Source organism: Balaenoptera acutorostrata, chromosome 1, assembly GCF_949987535.1.
Source record: "Balaenoptera acutorostrata chromosome 1, mBalAcu1.1, whole genome shotgun sequence".
Taxonomy (NCBI): domain Eukaryota; kingdom Metazoa; phylum Chordata; class Mammalia; order Artiodactyla; family Balaenopteridae; genus Balaenoptera; species Balaenoptera acutorostrata.
Window position 1 is genome coordinate 83596610 of NC_080064.1, and position 24246 is coordinate 83620855.

General features: G+C 38.2%; 1 protein-coding gene across 5 annotated transcripts in view; it reads right to left on the reverse strand.

The window, feature by feature from the left end:
• Positions 1-6000: 6000 nt before the first annotated feature.
• The window catches only part of ARHGAP29 (Rho GTPase activating protein 29), a 76927-nt gene continuing 58681 nt past the window's right edge, over positions 6001-24246 (reverse strand). For 4 of the 5 annotated variants that reach the window (XM_057546898.1, XM_057546905.1, XM_057546892.1 and 1 more), the window contains 11 exons: positions 23095-23252; positions 22416-22555; positions 22031-22135; positions 19475-19573; positions 18003-18142; positions 17525-17713; positions 17119-17256; positions 12080-12312; positions 10526-10856; positions 10284-10392; positions 6001-8131 (listed from right to left, as the gene is read on the reverse strand). In XM_057546898.1, coding sequence (XP_057402881.1) covers positions 7248-8131; positions 10284-10392; positions 10526-10856; positions 12080-12312; positions 17119-17256; positions 17525-17713; positions 18003-18142; positions 19475-19573; positions 22031-22135; positions 22416-22555; positions 23095-23252 — 2526 coding nt within the window. In that variant the 3' untranslated portion in view covers positions 6001-7247. The remainder of the gene's footprint in view (positions 8132-10283; positions 10393-10525; positions 10857-12079; positions 12313-17118; positions 17257-17524; positions 17714-18002; positions 18143-19474; positions 19574-22030; positions 22136-22415; positions 22556-23094; positions 23253-24246) is intronic. The other variant, XM_057546910.1, reaches the window with a different exon arrangement.

Below are 24246 nucleotides of genomic sequence, written 5' to 3' on the forward strand. Positions count from 1 at the left end.
TAATATGTGATATGGTTTAGTTATTACAGGAAACATCAATTATATATATATATTTTTTAATTTATTATTTATTTATTATTTTTGGCTGTGTTGGGTCTTCGTTTCTGTGTGAGGGCTTTCTCCAGTTGCGGCGAGTGGGGGCCACTCTTCATCGCGGTGCGCAGGCCTCTCACTATCGCGGCCTCTCTTGTTGCGGAGCACAGGCTCCAGACGCTCAGGCTCAGCAGTTGTGGCTCACGGGCCCAGTTGCTCCGCGGCATGTGGGATCTTCCCAGACCAGGGCTCGAACCTGTGTCCCCTGCATTGGCAGGCAGATTCTCAACCACTGCGCCACCAGGGAAGCCCCCAATTATATTTTTAAATTACTTGCAAGTATTAGAGCTGAGACAAAAAAGGAGAGAAAATCATAATTTAAAACTTTCTACATATTTCATAAATATATCCAGGTTTAGACATTTCTGATAAGTGTGTATGATCACTCATTTTTAAACTTTTCCTAGGAAATTCAATAAACAAATATTTAATAGTTGCTCTTTATCAAAAGATCATGAATTCGCCCCTTCCCTCCCTTCAGGTTGGGGTCAATTCAGCCAGATGACCAGCATCTAGGATTAAAACGGCACAGTCAGGGTTGACATCACTGGGGTCAAGGATTCTGCTGGCCTGGTCTTCCTTGTAGATGAGGCTAGGGGTTTGAGTGGCATGTTAGGCAGCAGTGTGGTCAGGACCAGTGCAGCAATGGCTGAGGCCTTATTTGACATACTTAGGGCTAGTGGGCCAATGCAGCAGCTGGTACTGTCAGGAGGTTGGAACATGAAAAGTAAGCAAATAATGTATTTAGGATTATGGGAGTCAGGTTTCTCACTATGAGAGAAAGGAGTTACAAGTATAGAAAGGGAAAGACTAAACCCTGAAGTATTGAATTAGAAATGAAGGTATCAATGTGAACTCAAGGGTTTCCATTTATATGATAGACAGAAATACATACAGATGAATGTTTGTGTGTGTATATACACATGTATTTCTTTAATCTGTCCATTAATAGTGCTTAAAACCAATGACTTGCCAGTATCAATGAGTACTTCTCAGCTCTTTGTTTCCACATACTACTATCCATTGAGAGGAACCAGGGTTCCTTGGAAATATGACTAGGGCAGGGAAAAGTACAAGATAAGCTTGGGACACCTTGATGCGCCAAAAATAAGAGCTCAAGAAGTCAAAAGGACATAGCAGTGAGCTTGAGACTCCCATAGACCAAGTCTGGGAAAAGTTCAGTATCAAAATAAATGACAGTAATATATTGTAACTTACCGAATTAAGCAGGAATCCATGAGTCCATACTAACAGAGATGAATAAACAAGTGGAGAAGGGGCTGCTCTTCCTTAAAGCAAGCAGAATATTAATCAAAGCATCAGAAAGGATGGACTCACCATTTGACAACCAGAATAGTAATAAGTGATTCAGGCAAGAACTGTTAGTGGACTCGAACTAATTGGTGACAATTTGGTGAGAGAAAGGACATTCATATAGTCTCAAAGAATATCCTCACAAAGTGCTTTTAACTTTACAATGGAGAAACCTGATAGATACTATCCTAACCAAGTGATCAAAGTTAATATCATCAGGAATGGGACAATTTGACATGGTGCACTTCCTGATATGATACAGTGAAAGAATACATCATTTTTGTAGTATTTTTGTAAAAAAAAATGTATATCCTGAGTCTAATCATGAGGAAACATTAGGTAAACCCAAACTGAGAGACATTCTACAAAGTACCTGGCCTATACTCTTCAAAAGTATCAAGGTCATGAAAGAAAAGACTGAAAAACTGTTCCAGATTGAAGAAGAAAAGAGATAGGACAACGAAATGCACCAGGTGATCCTGGACTGGGATGCTGGAGCAGAGAGGAACATTATTGGGGCGATTGGCAAAACCTGAATGTGGTCTGTGGATTAGATGGCATACGTCAATGTTAATCTGATTTTGACGGTCAGACTACGGTTATGTAGGAGTATTCTTGTTTTAAGAAAATATCACTAAAGTAGCGTTAATGGGGCATCATATCTGAAACTTTCAAATGGTTCAAAAATTATATTGGATGGAATCACATTGAATCTATAAATAAATATAAGGTATATGAACATATTTACAATATTGTGACTTCCAATCCATATAACACAGAGCACTCCATTTATTTAAGATCTCCTTAAATGCCTCTTGAGATAGCCTAAAATTTTTTCCATGAGGATCTTGTGTGTATATTGTTAGATTTATTCTTAGGTACTTCAAATTTTTTATGCTATTGTTTAAGAGATCTTTCTAAAAACATTCATTTTCTGTTAGTTGCCGATATACACAAATACAACTGACTTTTGCATATTGATTGTGAAGGCAGCATCTTTGCTAAACTCTAGATGTTACTGAATTGTCTACATATATAATCATATCAACACAGGAACAATTTCCTGCCTCTGGGAAAGAAAAACTCAGAGAATTATGGTGACTATAACTTGTCATAAAAATATACAATGGCTGCCATTTAAAGAGATTTTTATAGTTGTACAAATACAGTGACATAATGTTAGCTGGGAATAGTGTAGCCATGGACCATCTTTAAATTAAATCACATCAGGAGGTAAGGTATGATTCTATTTGCTTCTGAGACCTCTAGGCCACAAGTCCCTTACAAGGATCATATCTTCTTTAGGTCTGTATCAAAAGAAATACATTGCCTAAGATGCACTCAAAGTAATTTTAAATACTCATAAATTCTAATTAAGTTCTCAGCATGTAAAACAAGCCTATCTAGGGAAGTTATGATCAACCCTTCACAAATGACTTCTTGGAAACCTGAACAATATGCTTTCCACAAGCTTTCTGGTGGTCTGGCAGCTCTGAAAGGACTCCTGACTTTTGCCCTCTCCCTTGGCTCACATTCTTTCCATGTGAAATAAAACAACTTCCTAAAGAATGACTGCTACCACATTACTGGGTAGCAGGGCACAGTGCACGTGTGGGTACTCTGGAAAGAGCAACATCTCAAGAGATACTTGCTTAATGTCCCAGGAAACCAGATGGCATCTACAGACTAACAGCTTTAGCTGAACAAGATGCCAGAGAGCCCTAAAGGCAAAAAGGAGCCAGAAGTGGAACTCTCACTTGTGAGGTTTAAAAGTGAGGGGAAACAGAGAGCCCACTTGATTATGATATACTCTTTGGGTTGTCTCAGTAGATTAAAAGAAAATTAAGAGTTTAAAAGTGCATTTTCTACTGGGCGAAAGGTCACCAGCTGGTATTCCACACCCAGGTCAGTGACCTATCTGCTTCTTACACAAGCGTGGCAGAAGGGACAGCTCACTCATGACATTACTTCTCCAGAGTCAGTGTGTTATGTCTCTGCTTTATGCTCCTTAGAAAGAAGATGAAGGACTTGAAAGCCTTGATGTGAGTTTTCCTAGTAGTTGCCATTGGGATTAGGCTGAGCGAGATGCTACCTGAGGACTTTATCCCGTGGTGTGCCCTACTCTTATTTTTGCTTTGTCCACACGAGAAAAATAAAGATAACTTAGTGTTGAGATGTGAATTTGGGGGTTTATATGCTATGGGGAAATTTTAAAAAACAAACTCTATGTACATTATGAGGAAATTATGGAATAAAAAGTCTAAAAATTAAAAAAATACATTTTCTAAGTTTCAGTATGAAATGATGAGAAAGTCCTGGACATGGATAGTGGTCATGGTTGCGGAACAACGTGAATGTACTTAATGCCACTGAACTGTACATTTAAAACTTAGTAAAATTCTATGTTACGCATATTTTACCACAACAAAAAAATTTTAAAGGTGCATTTTCTATTGTTAAACACTACCTGATATTATTGAGTTGGCCAAAAAGTTTGTTCGGTTTTTCCCATAAGATGGCTCTAGCAGCACTTAGTTGTCTTTAACTGTATGCAAAACAATTTTGTTAGACTGTATTGTGACAGCTGTCATATCAGTGTGCATTTAAAAAAAACTTATCAAAATTGGTGAATTTTTGTGTACCCATTTTAATATTGAAGATGGAAGAAAAAAAGCAACATTTTCGGCATATTATGCTTTATTATTTCAAGAAAGGTAAAAATGCAACTGAAATGCAAAAAAAAAAGATTTGTGCAGTGTATGGAAAGGTGCTGTGACTGACTGAATGTGTCAGAAGTGGTTTGTGAAGTTTCGTGTTGGAGATTTCTCGCTGGACGATGCTCCATGGTCGGGTAGACCAGTTGAAGTCGATAGTGATCAAATCGAGACATTAATTGAGGACAATCAACGTTATACCATGCGGGAGATAGCCGACATACTCAAAATATCCTAATCAAGCACTGAAAATCATTTGCACCAGCTTGGTTATGTTAATCGCTTTGATCTTGGGTTCCACGTAAGTGAAAAAAACCTTCTTGACCATATTTCTGCATGGGATTCTCTACTGCAACATAATGAAAACATTCAATTTTTTTTTTTTTTTTTTTTTAATTTTTATTTATTTATTTATTTTTGGCTGTGTTGGGTCTTCAGTTCGTGCGAGGGCTTTCTCTGGTTACGGCAAGTGGGGGCCACTCTTCATCGCGGTGCGGGGACCGCTCTTCATCGCGGTGCGCGGGCCTTTCACTATCGCGGCCCCTCCCGTTGCGGGGCACAGGCTCCAGACGCGCAGGCTCAGTAGCTGTGGCTCACGGGCCCAGCTGCTCCGTGGCATGTGGGATCTTCCCAGACCAGGGCTCGAACCCGTGTCCCCTGCATTAGCAGGCAGATTCTCAACCACTGCGCCACCAGGGAAGCCCCGAAAACATTCAATTTTTAAAACAAATTGTGATGGGCAATGAAAAGTGGATACTGTACAATGATGTGGAACAGAAGAGATCGTGGGGCAAGCGAAATGAACCACCACCAACCACACCAAAGGCTGGTCTTCATCCAAAGAAGGAGATGTTGTGTATATGGTGGGATCGGAAGGGAGTCCTCTATTATGAGCTCCTTCTGGAAAACTAAACAATTAATTCCAACAAGTTCTGCTCCCAGGTAGACCAACTGAAAGCAGCACTCGACGAAAAGCATCTGGAATTAGGCAACAGAAAACACATTATCTTTCATCAGGATAACACAAGACTGCATGTTTCTTTGATGATCAGGCAAAAACTGTTATAGCTTGGCTGGGAAGTTCTGATTCATCTGCCGTATTCACCAGACGTTGCACCTTCGGATTTCCATTTATTTTGGTCTTTACAAAATTCTCTTATTGGAAAACATTTCAATTCCCTGGAAGACTGTAAAAGGCACCTGGAACAGTTCTTTGCTCAAAAAGATAAGAAGTTTTGGGAAGATGGAATTATGAAGTTGCCTGAAAAATGGCAGAAGGTAGTGGAACAAAACAGTGAATACGTTGTTCAATAAAGTTCTTGGTGAAAATGAAAAATGTGTCTTTTATTTTTACTTAAAACCCGAAGAAACATTATGGTCAACCATCAGAATCTGGCAGCCCTGTGTTTGAGACTTGACTCCAACTGTTACACCTGTGGAACCTAGAGCACATTATTTAACTAAGCGTCAGTTTCCTCACCCATAACACAGGAATAATAAAGTACTTACCTACCCATTATAGGCTGCTGTAAACTTGAAATAATTTATGTGGAACTTAGCAGAGTCCATGGCACGCAGAAAGGGCTCAATCAATGTTGGCTCTTATTTTCTTTTTAGGTTTTCATACCAATACAATTCTTTTATATTTTTTACAATGAGGACTAAAAACAAGGCTCCAGCACAAACAGATGGGTTATTCTTTCTTCCTAGTCCTTAATGTCATATAGAACTATATAACAACTTCCCATAAAATGAATTCCATGTTGTAGTCAAGGGACATATGAGCCCCAAGTGCTGACCACTAAGCCAATGGTTAATAAACCTTAAAGTCTCACACCCTAAGAGGCCACAGTTTCAGAGAAACCACAAGAACTTGAAATAATTTAACAGGTTAATATATATATTTTTTATCAAGTATAACATGGTCATACAAAAGCATTTGTTACAAATATAATTCACACATATAAAAAGAGGGTATTTTATTTTTTGTCCCTTTTATATCCTATTTTACGCAAAATGACAAAACCAAGAAAATAACAGAACTATACTAGTTCTAAAAACTGGGAATTTTATAAATGAAATCTATCCAATCATCTATACTTCCTCTCAAATTCCAAACAATGAGGCTTATTGAATTATACTTAGAATCAACTTAAATAAATCTTTGTATGATTCAGATGAAACATACATTGTCAATGGTTATAAACTCAGGTAGAAAAAATACATAAAATTATTCGTAAGTGAAAACACTTCATACAAAAGAAATGTTTTTTTTAAAGAAAATCCCAGACAATATTAAAAGGAAAGGCACTGAATTTTAAAACATTGTTTTGGACTATTATATAAAATACCAAAAGGTTCAGAACTGTTGAACAACAAAAGTTTATGCAGAACAAAGCCAAGAAGTGAAAATTATTAAATAATAGCTAAAACCAAATAAGACATGACTGAACTATACAATTTAGAAACATGTTTAAGTGCATTTTCTTTGTACAATTCAACTGACTATCACGTGTAAAATCTGGCAATTAATTAAAATGCAATTAAATACAGATTTGCAAGCCTTTTGGCCATTACACAAATATGAAAAAGTTAAGTGACTCGCCAACTGAAAAATAAAAGGTTACACACATACCATAAAAGCACAAATGGTCAAAGATACACTATAAAATTGTGTGAAAAAACAATCATACCAAACAAAGATCTTTCAGGCACTTGCACTTGGAAACATTCCTTTTATAAATAAGCATGTAGTTTCACTTCAAAAAAATAAAGCTGATTTCCTCAATTGCACCTATTAGTTGAGAGCTGTATCATATATTAGGGATGCACTTGAATGGACCATATTATGGGGAATCAACTGAACTTTAAAAAAACATGAGTCTATCTATTTATTCACAACTTCAAAAATACATATAATTCCAGTGAGGCACAGATGGGGGCCCTATCAAAACATTCTGTCATTCAGTATAACCAACACAGGATAACACAACACAATGACAAAAAACAAAATCCACGATTTGGCAATCCTATACAAGAGAGGCTCTGTCAAAAATTTCTTCCAGAAAACAAATACACCACCACAAAACAACAAAACAAAAAAAGAAAAACTGAATTCTGACAACCCTACACAAACTGTGGGATTTCATCTTCAAGGTCTTCAAACTGCTGCATTCGTTTTAGCCTCGGTCTCTGACATGCTGGATGTACACCAGGTAAGTCACGCTCTTCAGCCTTCTCTTTAGGCTTGCTAACTGGCTGCACGGGACCGGCTGATGCATTTTCAGAACCGGGAACTGATCTCAGCGCGTGCTCCTGGGGAGCGTGAGTTGTGCAAGGGGGCACAGCTGCGGAGGTTGTCACAGATTTCTCCTCATCCCCTCTCCCACTAGCAGCAGGAGCAGGTGGTTTATAAAACGTGGTCCAGTGCTGGGGCTGCAGTGTTCTGGGTGCTCTGACAGGAGCAGGAGGGCAGGAGTCAGAAGACCGTCTCTCTGACACCTGTCTGGCTGACCTGATGGGTTCTGTGTATGGCTTACTGGTGGTGCTGAGTGGGTGGTCCCCACCACTCCTGATGCTCACTGACACTTCTCTTTCCTGGAATGCACTGGGCACAATCACTGCAGTCTTTGCAGTCAGGTCATTTTGTTCATACCGTTTCTCCCGAGTTTTCTGTAGAGGTTGCTGATCAAAGCCATCAAATTTGGAACAAACAATAGTTGGGGTGTCTTTTCTATTAACTCCTTCAAAGGTAGGATTCTTGCAAAACTTGTCTGAATTGACATTCCCCATATTTCTGCCATTTCTCTCATTAGGGGAGCTTGCAAGAAGTAGTCGTCTGTCTATAGGCAAACTTACAGGTCTAATCTTGGTCCTTGGAGTGTGCCTCTCGACGCCATTTATTTCCCTATCGGACTTCAGAGTAGGCAGCTTGGAGGTTTTACAAACATCTTCCATCTTTTGTGATGCTGATTCAAGCTCCTGGTCTACAAGCAAACGCACTTTGTTGTCTGAAAAAGGAAAAGATTCATTTAAAAATCAAACTTTAAGGCACGTAGTTAACAAGAGAGTCTAAATGAGTCATGGATGAACACCCTCTCAAAACAAGGGTCTTCGTATATTTTTTCCAAGTGATTCTCTGGTAAAGTACTCATAAAATATTAAAGGTGCACTCTGAATTAAAATGTTAGAATTCCATATTTATTTAAATCAATATAATAAACAGCTACACAATTCACTGCAGGTTAGTGAAAAGAAAAAACCACACCTGCTGATGTAGCTTCTCTTATGTGCTGCGTATGAACAAGTATTTGCTGGCTGAAAGGGTTGTCATGATTTCAACAGGCAGATATTGGTGTGTTACCCTCAGAAAAGTTACACCAATTTACATGCCAACCAAATGTAAGTATGCCCTGAATCCTAAGGCTTTTGCCAACTCAATCTGCTTTTCAGTTATGTTCAACCCACAGTGACAGCATATCATATTAAATGCCTTAGATGCCCTCATCTGATCAACTAATAAGTGGACTATAATATTCATCCTGTCTGATTAAGGTTGAATAGTTTAAGTAAAAAATGCCATTCTCCCTATTTGCTGTTTACTCCCAGACGTACTTTCTTCTCTTTCCTATCAAGTCTGGACCCATGTTTTCTCAAGCTGGGACCCTGAACTCCTTCAGACCCTACCCTTTTTTGTAGCATCTCCCCTAAAATATTCCCATTTCTGGTAAGTTCCAGCCTTCTGCTCATGCCCCCCTTTTGGGCAGCGGTCTGCAAACAGCAGCCCATCAGAATGACTTGACAGTCCTTACCTCATCTGACCCTTCTCCTTACCTGAGACTGCGGACCTCTCTTCTCTGGGCTTCCAGGGCAGTGCTCTCTTGTTTTGATTTCCCAGGTGCTTCCCCATGTGTATAAAACACCCTAAGGGACCTGACACACTGTGGTCAGGCTGTAGGCACCAAAATGCATTCTTAAGTTCTAAGGGAAAAAACTTGAGTGTAATGGGTAAGAGTGCAGACTCTTGAACCCCACCTGCCAGGTTTAACTCAGCTCTACCCCTTCTGCACTAGGCAAGGTAATCTCACTGTCCCTCAGTGTCTTCATCTGTCAAAAGGAATCATAATTTTATCTATGATGATATGTGGCCTAAAAGATCAAACCATGAAAAGTGCTTATTTATCTGGTATACAGTTAGCCCTTGAAAAATGACATTTATTTTTATTACTATTCCTAATTGGGAGACCTAGCTCACAGAATAGTGAAATAATCACAAACATAGGTTCAAATACTGAACACTTTATTGGGGCATGACCTCTGACATTATTTAACCTCTCTCAGACTGTTAGGCTATGGGTTTAACAGGGCTGTTACTACCTATTTATAGCACAGAATTTTTCTGAAGATAAAATCAGATAAATGGAATCAAACAATAAGCACGGTGCTTAGCACAGAGCAGGCAGGTACTTAATGAATGTTAGCTCCCTTACTTTTTAGACCTGTCAGGCTGTGATCACTAATACTTCATTACACTCAAATTTAAAATATATGGCTGCACTTAAAAAAACTGCAAGTTAGCTCTAGTGATGTACAGAATTATAGTAACAAGTGGAAGCCTTTCCACAAATGAATAGCTTGGTAGCTATCACTGCAACTAAAATTACCATACAGTGAATAAAATGATTGCAGTCGAGGAAATTAAAAAGATATACACATAAGTGTGCTTAATGTGTTACAGGCAGACAACAGGAAAAGGCATTTGAAAAAAATTTTAGAGGTTTTTTGAGTCGAAATTTTTTGAATTTTAGGAGTCTAGTTGACACCTTATGAGTAATGAGATCAATACAATGATCTATAGTAATAGAAGATGCTAATGAATCATCATACTGCTTAACAGATTTCTGCCTTGACTTTAAATAATGGCAAAAATAAAAATAAAAAAAGTTTTCAAAACACAAAACACACCTTTGAACTCCAAGATGTCTTTTTATAAGAAGGGTTATTGTAAAGAATGAAGGCAACTTTCTTAATGGCTGGCAAAGATGCACTTACTAATGAAGCTTCTTTCTCTGACTTCTCTCAACACCACTCACCTTGGCTTTTAATCATGGCTTATTGGGACAGTTTTAAGTCAGCAAATATGCATTTTACATGGCCACTCACCAATGAGGCATGCATCACATTTTTCAAATGCATTTTGCTTCCGTTCTGATTCCTCAAATGATGCAGTGGATTCAAAACTTTTGCTTTCACTATCTGCAGTATGGATATCCTGTTGATGGAAGAAAATTTTTAAACTGGAAGAAGCAAAACACACCTCAAAATAAACAGTTCAAAGATTCTTAACTTATTAATAACGTAAACATTACAAAGTTCCAACACAATTCCATAAGAGCAAAACTCACCTCCTTTGAAGAGAAAAACAGTGACTTCGCAGAATGTTCTGGATCTCTTTCTTCTGGTGATAACAGAGGCTTCGGAAGATAGCCTTGGTCAACCTGAGGTGCACCACCACCTGCACTACACACAGCTACATCTTGTGGCTGTAGGGACCCATCGAAGATCTTCTGTGAGTAGGTAATGAGGAACTCCACCAACCGTGCTTGATTTGAATAGTCAGCAAGAGAGGAGATGGTGATAGGAGCAGTTGTGGGCCTTGGCCTAATGAGACTTGGTCCAAATATCACCCCCAAGTTTCTGGAGTTCATTTTGTTTTCTTCTGCATGATCTACGACTCTGCGATGCAGAACACATAAAGCTGTATTAGATTTCCTTGACAGTAGTTTACTATGGGCTGGGAAGGGTGGAGGAAAAATGGGTTGCAGAAGTCTAGGGAAAGGATATATTTATTTGCTTAAATACTGACCACACACCAAGTTGGGTTTCACAGTATTAGGATTAAATTTAAGTAAGTAGAAGGAACCAGTACAGTTTTACCAGCAGAAATTAAAAAACACCCCTAAAAGCTGCTCCCACCTTAGTAAATATATATTACATCCTCCCAGGTCCATATGCTGGAAACTTTCTATCTCACTGCTAGTCCTCAAGCCTAGTTGAGCCTAAAGATCTCTCTGCTTTATTGCCAATCCCACTGCTCTGGCCTTACTTCAAGCTCTCATCACCTTTTATTTCTCTGGCTATTCAAAGAGATCCGAACTGAAGTAAATACCTCCCCTCCAACCTATTCTCCATATTGCTGCCATAAAGATCTAATAGGCAAACCTGAGCATATTAAATTCCTGGCTTAAAATTCTTCACTGAGTACAGAAAGAAGACAGTCAACTCATCTGCCAGGTATGTATGACTTTACCAGGACTCCTCCAGCTCACTCTGTGCTACTGCTTGCTATATCCTGGCCTAACCAAATTACTTAAACGTCCTCAAAAGCAAAATGATCTCTTGTGTCTCTGTGTCTATTACCCTCTGCCTGGAATGCTCTTTTGTACATTCTCGGTCACCAAACCATTACTCAGTTCTTCAAGTCTGGCTCAGGGTTACCTTGTCTGATTCATGACCCCCTCTCCCCCATCTTCCACTGCATGTTCTGATGGAACCATCAGAACAAGAATGATGCGGCGCTGCACTTGTGTGCGGGTCTGCCCCTCAAGCTAACAAGCGCAACAGATTACAGAAACCTTGTATTTGCATCCTAATTTCCCCAGCCAGAGCCTGGCATATAATTGGCATCTGAGGGAAAGATGTTGGCTGCACGAACATATATTCAATGTCTCTCTTTCCCTAACACATATTAGAAATGAAACATTCAATGTAAAAACAATACCACGAGAGTGTGAATGTACTTAATACTACTGAACTGTACACTTAAAAATGGCTAAAATGGTAAATTTATATGTTATGTGTATTTTACCACAATTTTTTAAAAAAACCATAAAAGCAAAACCAAAAAACTGATCAATTATCCACCCACTAATCAATGTCTGTCTTATTCAAATTCTTACCGCTTAAGATGAACTATGAGGTAATGAAGGCTGTTAAAATTTGATGCTGGCAATTGTCTTAGAAGATCCTTGCTTTTTAGAAGAATTCGGTTTACTTCTATACACGTACTTGGACATTTTTTGTCCTCAGGATTATCCTTTTTCATCTCTTGTTCTTCATTTACATGTTGGATCTCTATTGCAAGGTCTATAAATTCCTTGTACAATCGGAATAAAATAAATGGTTCTGGGAGCTAAAGAAATAAAATTACGTTAGAAATATCATTCTGCCCATTTTTTCCCTGTTAATAACCTACTGAATAGCTACTGAGTGGTTTAGCATGTTCTTTTTAGAGTAACAGGACTTAAGGTCAATCACATTTAGAAATGTACATGTCTCATCACAAGGAAAAATACTTTTCTATTTCTTTAATTTTGTATCTGTATGAGATGATGGATGTTCACTAAACTTACTGTGATAATCATTTCATGGTGTATGGAAGCCAAATCGTTGTGCTGCACACCTTAAACTTAGTGCTGTATGTCAATTATATCTCAATACAACTAGAAGAAAAAAAATTACACCCAAGAACAAGAAAAAAAAGAAATGTACATATGTTTGCTAGATGTGATCTATAAAGTGAATCCGATATCACCATACATTATATCTATATTAAAAATGACTTACCTGGTAATCAGTAAAACTCTAAACCTAAAGCCCCATGATATGATTTTAAAACTCTGATAGATATTCTATACCAATTACATTCATGACTGCCCCAAAGTTAGCATGATCTTCAACTATTTTATTAAAACAAACCCAGGCTAATATACAATATAAGTCAAATTAATTAGAAAAAGCTTATTTTCTGTTGGTGTGGGGGAGAGAGAGAACAAAAAGCTATAGGGTGCTTGTGTTTTCCTCGGGCCAGATTGAAGATTAGCAAAAGACAATATGACTTACATGAAAGAAACTGTCAACATTTTGTTTTCCAATTTTTAAATACCACTTGAATTGCCATAAGTAGGTCAAAAAAAGTTCCTCTCTCACACTGTCAATGGGCATACCACCTTGATCTGTCTACTGGCATAACTGATTTCAATGATTCCACTGCTCAGCGATGGAAAATAGAGCATCTCTCTGGCTAGCTGATGTCCTACAACATCTGTCGTGAGGTAGGCACCACTTCTCCAGTTTCCCCTTCTGTTCCCAGAGAGGGGAAGCCTTGAGATTAATTTCTACCTCTACCATCTTGGTCACTCTTGGAGCTTCAGATTTACCACATGGTAATGAGTAAATAAAGGCTACTCTCTTAACACTGTAAGAATTGAGCATGGCTTCCCACACTAAAGCTTTGGTCCCATGTATTCCTAGGATAAAATGAGAGCTGACAGTATTGGACCCCATTTATTTCCTCTCCTCGACTGACTAAAAGAAATAAAGCATGATTCATTATGAGATTAAAAGTCATTCAAAGAGGGGCTTCCCTGGTGGCGCAGTGGTTGAGAATCCGCCTGCCAATGCAGGGGACACGGGTTCGAGCCCTGGTCTGGGAGGATCCCACATGCCACGGAGCAACTAGGCCCGTGAGCCACAATTACTGAGCCTGCGCATCTGGAGCCTGTGCTCCGCAACAAGAGAGGCCGCGATAGTGAGAGGCCCGCGCACCGCGATGAAGAGTGGCCCCCGCTTGCCACAACTAGAGAAAGCCCTCGCACAGAAACGAAGACCCAACACAGCCATAAATAAATAAATAAATAAATATTAAAAAAAAAAAAAAAAAAAAAAGTCATTCAAAGATACCGTTTCCACTTCTCAGCTGAGAATCCTAAAAAATGTGATTGAAGAGATATCAACAGTTTCCTGGGCTAACGTGGCACATCCAACATTTGTAGCTAATTTCTTTCCCTCCTACAACCCCACTGAAGTACAGTTAAGCCTGCAGGACTGGAAGAACAGGAATGGGGACAGAAGTAACACTTCACAAGCTGAAGAGGAGGTGAACAAGTGCTCACTTAGCACTCCTGAGAAAGCTGAAATTCCAAACTGAGAACCAACATGATTTAGCGGATGCTAAGGAGACTCAGGGATTGTCAGACTAGGTCCTCTGATCTCAGGGAAGGGTGAGCTATCTAGACAGCATTAGATTTCTAGATCCTTGTCTCCACTCAATGCTCCTGAGCAACCTCAGAAGTCTGGGGATTTCTTCTCTGGGCAGTGTGAAACAGAGGGTCTCTGGACGGGCAATGCCAAGCACAAGGAACAGGTGGGCAACTATCTTAAAATAAGGATTTAGTGACTGTATGCCTGCTGAATGCAGAGATCCTGGAGCTTCTGACCTAACACGGCTCCCAGAGTTCTGGAACCATACCTGTAGGCAGGGAAAGACCTTTCTCTTGGGTATCAGACCAGCCCAAGAGCAGAGAACTAGAGATACAGACCTCAGGTACTTTCCAAACAGCTTCCCAAACAGCTCTCCTAGAGCTCCTAGAGCTCTCCTAGAGCTCTCCTAGCTCTCCTTTATTACAGTAAAGCTCAAAATCTTCAAAGCCTTCATGTATTCAAGAGCTTCTGGATAGATTTCAGTTCCCAAAGCTTTACTTTTAGGGAGACAACTATGGAAGACAGAGTCAAAATAAGTAGGAAAAGAACCAACTTGAAGGTCTACAACTGTGCTGTCAATATCGTGGCCACTAGCCACATACGGCTACTGAGCAGTGGCAAGGTGGCTGCTCCAAACTGCCATGTGCTCCAGATGAAAAGTATATACCACATTTCCAAGAGTCAGGGCCAAAAAGGCAAATGTTTCATTAATAATTTAAGAATATTGATTAGATGTTCAGATAATATTTTCAATATGTTGAATAAAATATTAAAATTAACTTCACCTGTTTCTTTTTATGTGGCTACTAGATAATTTAATATCACATATAGGGCTCACATTATATTTCTATTGGACGGGGCTAGAAGCTAAGCAGAGGAAAGAATCCTCTTTAAAAAAAGCTACGGGGCTTCCCTGGTGGCGCAGTGGTTGAGAATCTGACTGCCAATGCAGGGGACACGGGTTCGAGCCCTGGTCTGGGAAGATCCCACATGTCGCGGAGCAACTAGGCCTGTGAGCCACAACTGCTGAGCCTGCGCGTCTGGAGCCCATGCTCCGCAACAAGAGAGGCCGCGATAGTGAGAGGCCCGCGCACCGCGATGAAGAGTGGCCCCCGCTTGCTGCAACTAGAGAAAGCCCTCGCACAGAGACGATGAGCCAACACAGCCAAAAATAAATAAATTAATTAAATAAATTTTAAAAAAAGCTACGAATATTTCAGGTAGAAGAGATGGTGCATTCAATTAAAAAAAGAATGCTATAAAAGGGACAGAAAACCAGAATTCTTGGAAATTAAAAGATGATCTCAGAAATAAAATAGTTTACAATAGGAATGGAAGACAAAGCTGAGGAAGTTTCTTAGAAGGTGTTAAAAGAGAACAAAAACAAAAAGAAATGAAAATAGGGAAAAGGGAAGGAAACTAGAGAACCAGTGCAGTTGTTAAGTATCGAAATATAAGTTCCAGAAAGAAAATAGAGAGAAAATAGAGAGGAGGAAATGAGCAAGAAAACTAAAGTTCCAAGAACTAAAGGACAAGTAAGCAGAATGACAGAGCTTGTGGAGTGCCTGCAACCATGGATGAAAATACACCCACATCAAGGCATACACTGTGAAATTTTAGGATAATGGAGAGAAAAAGAAGATTCTACAAGCTTTCAGAGAGAAAACAATAGGCCACATAAAAAGAATCAGGAATGAGAAGGATTTCAGGCTTCAAAGAGAATTAAAAAACACCTTCAAATTTCTGAAGAAAAATAATTTTCAGCCTACAATACTATAAACTTTCACAGTATTCCCATTCAAGAAAGCAGAATAAATACATTTACAGATCAAACAGTTTCAAATATTTACTCTTATTCCACCTTGCTCAAACATGGGCATGACCAAAACAGGACAATAAATAAAAAACAGGAAGATATGACACAGAAGACAGGTGTTTCCTCACAGAAGAGGGTAGAGAAGAGAGATCCCAGGATGACAGCTCTTCATCATATTAAAACGGACCCAGATGAAGAACAAAGCTCCTGAGATGGACACAATGAGGACCATTGTCACTATGCTCTCTGTAACTGTCTCTTCACTTTCACTCAAGGACAGAAAGTTTCACCCAAGGACAGAATGCAGCTGGGCTTGTCCCAGATCTTTTGTACTTGGCTTATCATGACAATGTGCTGCTTGTTTCTGTAACCCTTCCATGAACTGCTGCCTGAGCCGCTAAGGCCACTTACTTCACCCACAGAAGCGTTTTCTTCAGACCTACTCTTATAACATGCAGGTACAAGAGTGAGCAAAGAAAGAGAAAATATAGAGCAAGTCCACTCCCGACCACATTCCTGCTGAATTTCCAGTACCTAGCTTATAGGATAGCCCTGCCCCCCAACTATGGTGAACTTCACGTTCCCTGAATGCATTCACACCTTGACTACTAACCTCCCACAATAGCTATTTTAAAATATCTATGAAAGTAAAGCCAAACTATGACCCAGATACTGTTCTACTGGCTGAATTCTTCATATAACAGTGTGAATGGTGGACTTTTCTTAAACAGCTAGATTTATGCTTTCTACTCAGTTTTCTAGAACTTAATGACATATTGTTTAGGAATACACAACAGGTATTAAAACTATTAAGAAAAGAGAGGGAGGTATTAACATGGTTAGGAAAGACCACTGGGTAGAGCTGTGGGCTACAACTGGGGAGGGGCATACAGGGGCCTTCTATAAGGTATAGTGATATTTTACTTCCTTAAGCTAGGTGATGGAAAATGAGTTTTCACTATTATGGGTCTTTAAATTGTACATATATTTTATACACTCTTTGATCTGTACGTTAATAATTGGAAAGATATTAACATGGTCTATGTCAATGAAAACAATATGTGTGGCAAACGTTATCAGCAAACCGCAAATTATATTTTTGCTCTATTTAATGGTAAATTTCAAGGCTAAAAACTTTACCTGTCGAAGGTATAATTTCAAGACATCACAGATGTCATGTGAACTAAATTCTGAAATGTCTACTAAGTGCATTCCATTTTCCAATGCTTGACACAGTTTTTCAGTTTTTATTTTGTTTCCACATACACGATAAATTCCCTTGAGAAGAAAGAGAAAAAATTTTGCAAAATTCTGCTTCAGTACAAATGATTAAATGCAGACCTCTAAATATACTTAATGTCCACTTCAATTCTAAATATTTTAGAAAAAACCTAGGACCAAATGAGGTAATATTTTCCAAATAAATCTGAATAAATTCAGTTATTTAGTAAAAACTGAGAGCATTGTTCTCCTTTAATGTCTCCTTATCATTAGAACAAATCACATTTACATTTAAAAATTTTTAATTTTAAAAGTTATAATGTACCTGTAGACACAAGGCTCTATTTTCAATCTCTAAGGCACATATTTTGAGTACAAAAGGGATGCCATCTGGTTCCTTTTTTGCAACTTGTGTGAATTCTGCTCCAAATAAGTGTATTTTCCCCAGAAGTTTCTGATGACCACAGATGATGACTAAATTTTCCAAACACTTTCGGTGACAAACAAGGAGACACTACAAGAAAATGAAAGTCTAAAATGGTTAACTCATCTTAAAACTATTCACAACTGGACGAACTACAGGTAGAGTGGTAACAGAACAAAAATGAGTTTAAAAGGTATTACTTGTGGTGTTTGAAATACATTTACTAGCAAAATGAAATATAAAATTATAGAAAATACACAGTGGTTCAATTTATTAAAAATACATTTGCAAAAAATCCTAATCGGTAAAATTAATAACAAAAAGCATTGCTCAAAGCAAAAAGCATAAAAGGGCTAATGTAATTCCAGAAAGATCTTACCTCTTCGCATTCAACACCCTGGAATACCACAATGCCTTCACAGTCCCTGCACTTTGTGGGGGACCTCAGTTTGCGAAACTTGTGAGTGAGAGCTGCCTTTGACATCAAAGTTTTCTTAAATGTTCCGAGGGAATTGGGTCCTTGTAACAGAAGTAGAATAGTATGTAAGAATTGTAAGACTACAGAAAAATTATACCATATGATACTACATTTAAAAAAGTCTTTAAATAAGATTACAAAAAGCTCTTACTATAATAATAAAATAAGCATCCAACTTATAGATCTCTTAACAAGGCACACATATATCAAACATTTAAGCTACGAGTAAAAATCACCATCAGACAAATAAGATACTTCTAAAATAGCATGGCATAATGTTTCCAGAATCAGCGAATTTACACTGTTATTAACATGTCCTTTATTACACAGGTGGCATTACATTCTTAGAAAATGACCCTATGAAAGCTTGGAATAAAACTAGCTATATGAGGTTACTGTGTCAGCATTATTTGCATTAAAGATAAAGCTATTCTCAATTCATTACAAAATTATAAGTAATACTAGCTAGTTATCTATCAATATCCTACCAGAAGGCTTCCCTGGTGGTGCAGTGGTTAAGAATCCGCCTGCCAATGCAGGGGACACGGGTTCGAGCCCTGGTCTGGGAGGATCCTACATGCCATGGAGCAGCTGAGCCCATGAGCCACAGCTGCTGAGCCTGCACTCTAGAGCCCGCAAGCCACAACTACTGAAGCCCACGTGCCTAGAGCCCGTGCTCTGCAGCAAGAGAGGCCACCGCAGTGAGAAGCCCGTGCACCGCAACGAGGAGTGGACCCCGCTTGCCGCAACTAGAGAAGGTCTGCGCGCAGCAACAAAGACCCAACGCAACCAAAAAAAAAAAAAAGAAAAAAAAAAAAATCCTACAAGAGGTCAGATGTTCTTATACTATTTAAGAAAATGATACCAGAACAGGTATCTGGAGGTCTCAATGAAGCCATTAACGTGACTTCTCTTTTATATCCTTTAGCATCCACAACTTTCCCTGCCCTCAAGAAGTATATGTATTTACTTTTCCTGCCTAGCTTCTTACACTATTTCTTTTGAAGAGGCTTTTCTCATATAGAAATTCTCAGGAATAGAGTGTCTCATGTATTGCAACACTCTGAACAATTAAGTCACTGTTAGATTTATGAAAGACCAAAATATCTAGCCTATTTTATCAACATGCTAATACATTTTGGCTCCACTGGTTTTGCTGTTTATTCTTATATTTTTACTTGTAACATTTGATTAATACATTATCAACCCATACTTGTATATAATTTGTTGGGATATATTTAAGTCACCATAATGCCTTCTTTTAAAATACACAGTAAAGGAATTCTTTAAATCATACTATTTTTTCCCTAATATCATGCAATGCTACTGATTCAACTGGTTTAGTGGAAACTTGATTCAGGTGAGTGTAATACCAGCTTCTGAAGGGGAAGGTGGCTCTCTTTCATCCAGATCATCTGCAGAAGACATGGTTCCACTGGATGGAGTTCGTGGAAGTTTTCGATGAAAGTCTCCTAAAAGAAAATTCATTGTAGAATTTAAGAAATGGGTAGTGACAACATTTTTTGAATAACGCAAGTCATACTATTATATTAGCTACAATGTAAACATTTGCTTCCATTCACAGACTTTGGATACAGGGGATTCTGATACTCCTGGGAACAAAAGAGAATTGAGCCAAATCTGACTTTTCCAAATAAGTTTAAAATTGAGGATCACACATTCCAATGAACCTTACTGTCAACTTCTGATAGTAAGTGCTAGAGATTATAAACTCAAGAACAGGGAGTATTTTCTATTCAAGCCTTATATATAATGTCTGACAGAATAGCTGGCACAATGGTAAAGTTGTCATTAAATGCTTGTTGAATTAAGTGATAAAGAAATACTTACAATGTAACCTAAAGCTTTCTAAAATAAACAAAAATCTACAAATATAGCAATACAATAGTACCGTCACATTTATGTTGCCAGTAAGACAGAAGACCAGGAACCAGGACCAATGATCCTGGCAGGGAGCAGAGCATGGGATACAAGCTGTCAGCCAAGGACTCTGCCATGTGTCTCAAAGCTTGTTTGGAAGCAGCCTGACCAGGTAATGAGGTTTATTTGCTCCCTGCTGATATTACACACAGGGCTGTGTCTAAGTGGAGGGTTACACTTAACTCAAGGCCTTAACAGTCTTAGGTTCAGAGTTAGAAAGGGCTTTACAAATTATTTAAACCACATCTCTCTCAAAAGATTCCCCCCACTTCAAACTATGCTTAAAAGGCGGTCATCTAGTTTTTGTTTTGAATGTGTCCTCCAATGACTAAAAAATCATGAGACCACATGTTCATTTTAGAACTATTCTAACTGTAAAATGACTTCCTTGTGTTGCTGAGCAGAAACCTGCCACCTATAAATCCCAGCTCTTGGTCACATGTCTCCCTAAAGGAGCAAACAAGCACTCTGACTCTCACCCTTTTACACTTCAATGTCTGAGAACAGCTGTCACATCCCCAGGTTTCCTCTTTCCCAGGCTATTCATCCCTCAGTCTTCACCCATTTATCATGTGACCAGTTTCCAAATTTTTGTCTTTACCACATGAAGTCTTACAGGATTCCAAATAATTTAGAGCTGGCTCTAGACTGTCTCTTAATTTCTGGGGATAGCTAGAACCACTCTGTTTTTACAAAGCTAATTACAAATATTCAGTTAAATATTTAGGATTGCATCTCCAGAGTGTCCCTGAACAGCAATAATTTTAAAGTAGGACTCAAAGTAGTTGCTGACAATCTGCCTATAAACCCCAGTATGGCATGGAAGTCATTTCTAACTTTAAATTCAAGGGCTTTATTTACATGAATAAAATTTCTGTAATATGTAGAACACCAGAAAAAAAACAACAAAGCCTTGGACTCTGAGGTAGGTTAAATCCTAACTTATCTCCCGCAGTGCCAAGATCTTAGGAGAAAGAAACTTAGCCAGGAAGAACAGGACTGGGAGAAGTCTCTGGTAGAAAAGTAGAGAAGAAAGAACATGGAAAGTAATAATCTCAAGGGTTCAAGTAACACCTTCTTCTCTTGCTAGCTGCATTACCTCTGGCAAGTCATTCTCTTTGCAGCCACTAAGGGAGAGTTCAAAACATCTATTCTGCCTCTCTAAGGAGCATGAGACTATCAAAGTACCTTAAAGCACATTTATAGAAAATGAAATTATCACAGGCACAAGAATTGTTGTTAACTGTACAGTTCATTATAGTGATTAACTACAAAACAATCCAAAAGACAGATAATCACAGTTATGTTCATAAAACGGAATACTATACAGCATACAGTACACAGTATAAAATAAAGACAGCTTCTCATATCAATATGAATCTCAAAAAAAAGATGCATGAAAGAAGTCACAAAAGAATAGTATGATTTCATCTGCATAATATTCCAAAGTGGGCAAAGCTCAACTAGATATAAGTACTAAAACATTTAAAATAGCGAGGGAAAGATTAACAAAATTCAGGATGATGGCTCATCTCGGGGGTGATAGAGCAAGGTTATCAAGGAGGTATACACAGGGGCCTTCTAATATACTAATAATGTTTTATTTCTTAGGCTAGCTGTTGAATATATAAGGGTTTGTTCTATTATTTTTATTTAAACTGTACACATATATGTACAAACTCCTCTCTATGGGACAGTTCATTATAAAAATAAGATAGTTATAAACAACAAGGATTTACTGTATAGCACAGGGAACTAAATTCAGTATCTTGTACTAAACTATAATGGAAAGGAATCAAAAAATTATATATATACATAAATATATGTATAACCTAATCACTTTGCTGTAAACTTAAAACTAACACAATATTGTAAATCAACCATATGCCAATTAAAAAAAAAAAAAAGAAGGTAGTTAAAAATATCCCCCAAAAGGAAAATTTTAATCTGTCATTGAATTTTCACTCTAGACTTAAATACTTATGTACCTGGACTTATAGATTCAGAATCCAGAGATCTAGATTCACTGCTTCCTCCAGTGCTCTCAGAATCACTAAACATCCCAAATGTCCATGACCTTATAAAAGAAGGACCTTTAAGAAAAGAATATTTGAAGTCAAACTTGGCTACAGACAAATTTCATAAGTGTTTCAAAACACTGACATTATTTAAAATGAGACAAGTCAAACTTCTTTAACAGTGTTAAGCAACTGACTGTAAGACAAGCACAGTGCTCACAACTGTGAGTAAAACCTCATAAGGTTACAATTCAAGGCCTGGTTTTTAAATTCCAGAGCTGCAATTCATTTAATGATCACATTTAAACAATTTGATCTTTCATAAATTAGTGCTCTCTTTAATGTGAAACACTACCTGATATGTCTGCACTGTTAGAGCATCTGTCCTCTTCAATCTTATTAGAGTTGTCAGGAAGGCGCACAACATCTTCTAAAGAGTCGGAAGGTCCATAACCGGAAGTGTGAGGGGTATTTGTTAACTGTTTATTTACATTCCTAAGAAAAACCCAAATAAAACTCATCATTCAGAAGCATGACTACTTTATTCTATTTTCAGGAAAATCTGTTAATTTAATGAACAGAGTAGTTAAATTAAATATTAGGAACAAACCATATTATACAGTTGAACTTCTTAAAAGAGATGTGAATAAAACTTATTAATCATTTGTATTTAATACAGCTGAAACACAGAAAAGAATAGCAAAAGTACAGTCCATTATTCATATCATGGTTAAACTCTTCTGGTATAACCTGTGTGGAAAATGTAGGTTGTTAAGTTTGTGGACATTCGAAATTGGTATGACCATGATTTGCCATTCTCAAAGGATTTCTACATCTCAAAGAACTGAGCTGTGTGTTAAAATGGAAAGCTTTACTCTTAAGTGAGTCAGATCTTAAATAATATTTTAAAAATTCAGAAGGTTTTAAAGTCAATTCTACCAGTGTTAGAAAAAAACATCACCTGACACCAGATAGGAAACTTAGCAGTAAAGATTTTATGCCTTGAAATAATTTCACCTAACATTAATTCTCACCCATCAACTTTTTCCTCCTCAGCTGAATTCGTGGCCCTGACAAACTCACTGTACTCCTGGCCTGGGTCATAGAGTTTGGCACCATCACAGAGAGACTGTAAATTGTTCGCGAGGGAGGCAGCCTGCAGGTGTTGCATCTGGAAGAGGTTAACTGTTACCTGTGGGAACAGATAGAAACAAAAGGCAATGTAACTCATGTTATAGAGAATGCTGCGTAAATACACATTTATTTCAAGTGACAGCACCAAGAAAAAGGTCACACAGTGAAGAGCTCAACAGTGAATCTCCTCGAGAGCACACTATGTTGCCTGACTCAGTACCAGGTCTAAATGAGAAAAAAAAAAAAAAAGAAAGTAGTTTTAATCCAATACCTAAGAGCAATCATTTCTGGCAAAACTGGCTTTAATCTGAAACGTTTAAAAGCACAACTCCATGTCCCTAATGGTTCACAATTTTAGGAGACAGATATGTTTTTGAGGATCCCCGGCTCCATACTGATGGTCTGACCACAACTGTCTAAACTGAAAAACATGGGGAAAAATATTCCAATCAGAACACTTGTTATTTTGACTTTCACTTCTTCAATCCTTTACAAATAGAAATGCTTTATACTTATAAAGTGTCCTACAGCGCTCAGTTTTTATAATTAGGTACTATCCTGAGTCTCTTCAAAATACATTATTCCACTGAGTTTCTACAAATGCCTAAATATACTGTCACTACTGCCACTTATAGTAACAACAACAATAGCAGCCGGAGCGTGCTTACAATATGCCAGATCCATTCTGAGAGCTGTACATGAATTAACTACTCTCATGTTCACAGAAACCCAGGCTTTGGGTATACTACGACAAATAAACAGATGAGATCCCAGCCCTCATAAGAGTCTGCATTTTCCTGAGGGTGGTGTTGGAGAGAGAGGACAAACTAAGTAAATAAGATAATTTCTGGTACTGAAAACTGCTATGAATACGATATAATATTGTCACGTTATGGAATATGACCAGGCATATGCTGGCAAAAGGGTACTTTTGACATGACAGTTTGGTGAAGGACTCTCTGAAGAGGTAACATCTGAACTGAGACCTGATATAAGAAAGAGCCAGTGTGAAGTTTCAGGGAGAAGACCAATCCAGACCAACGGAAGAGGTA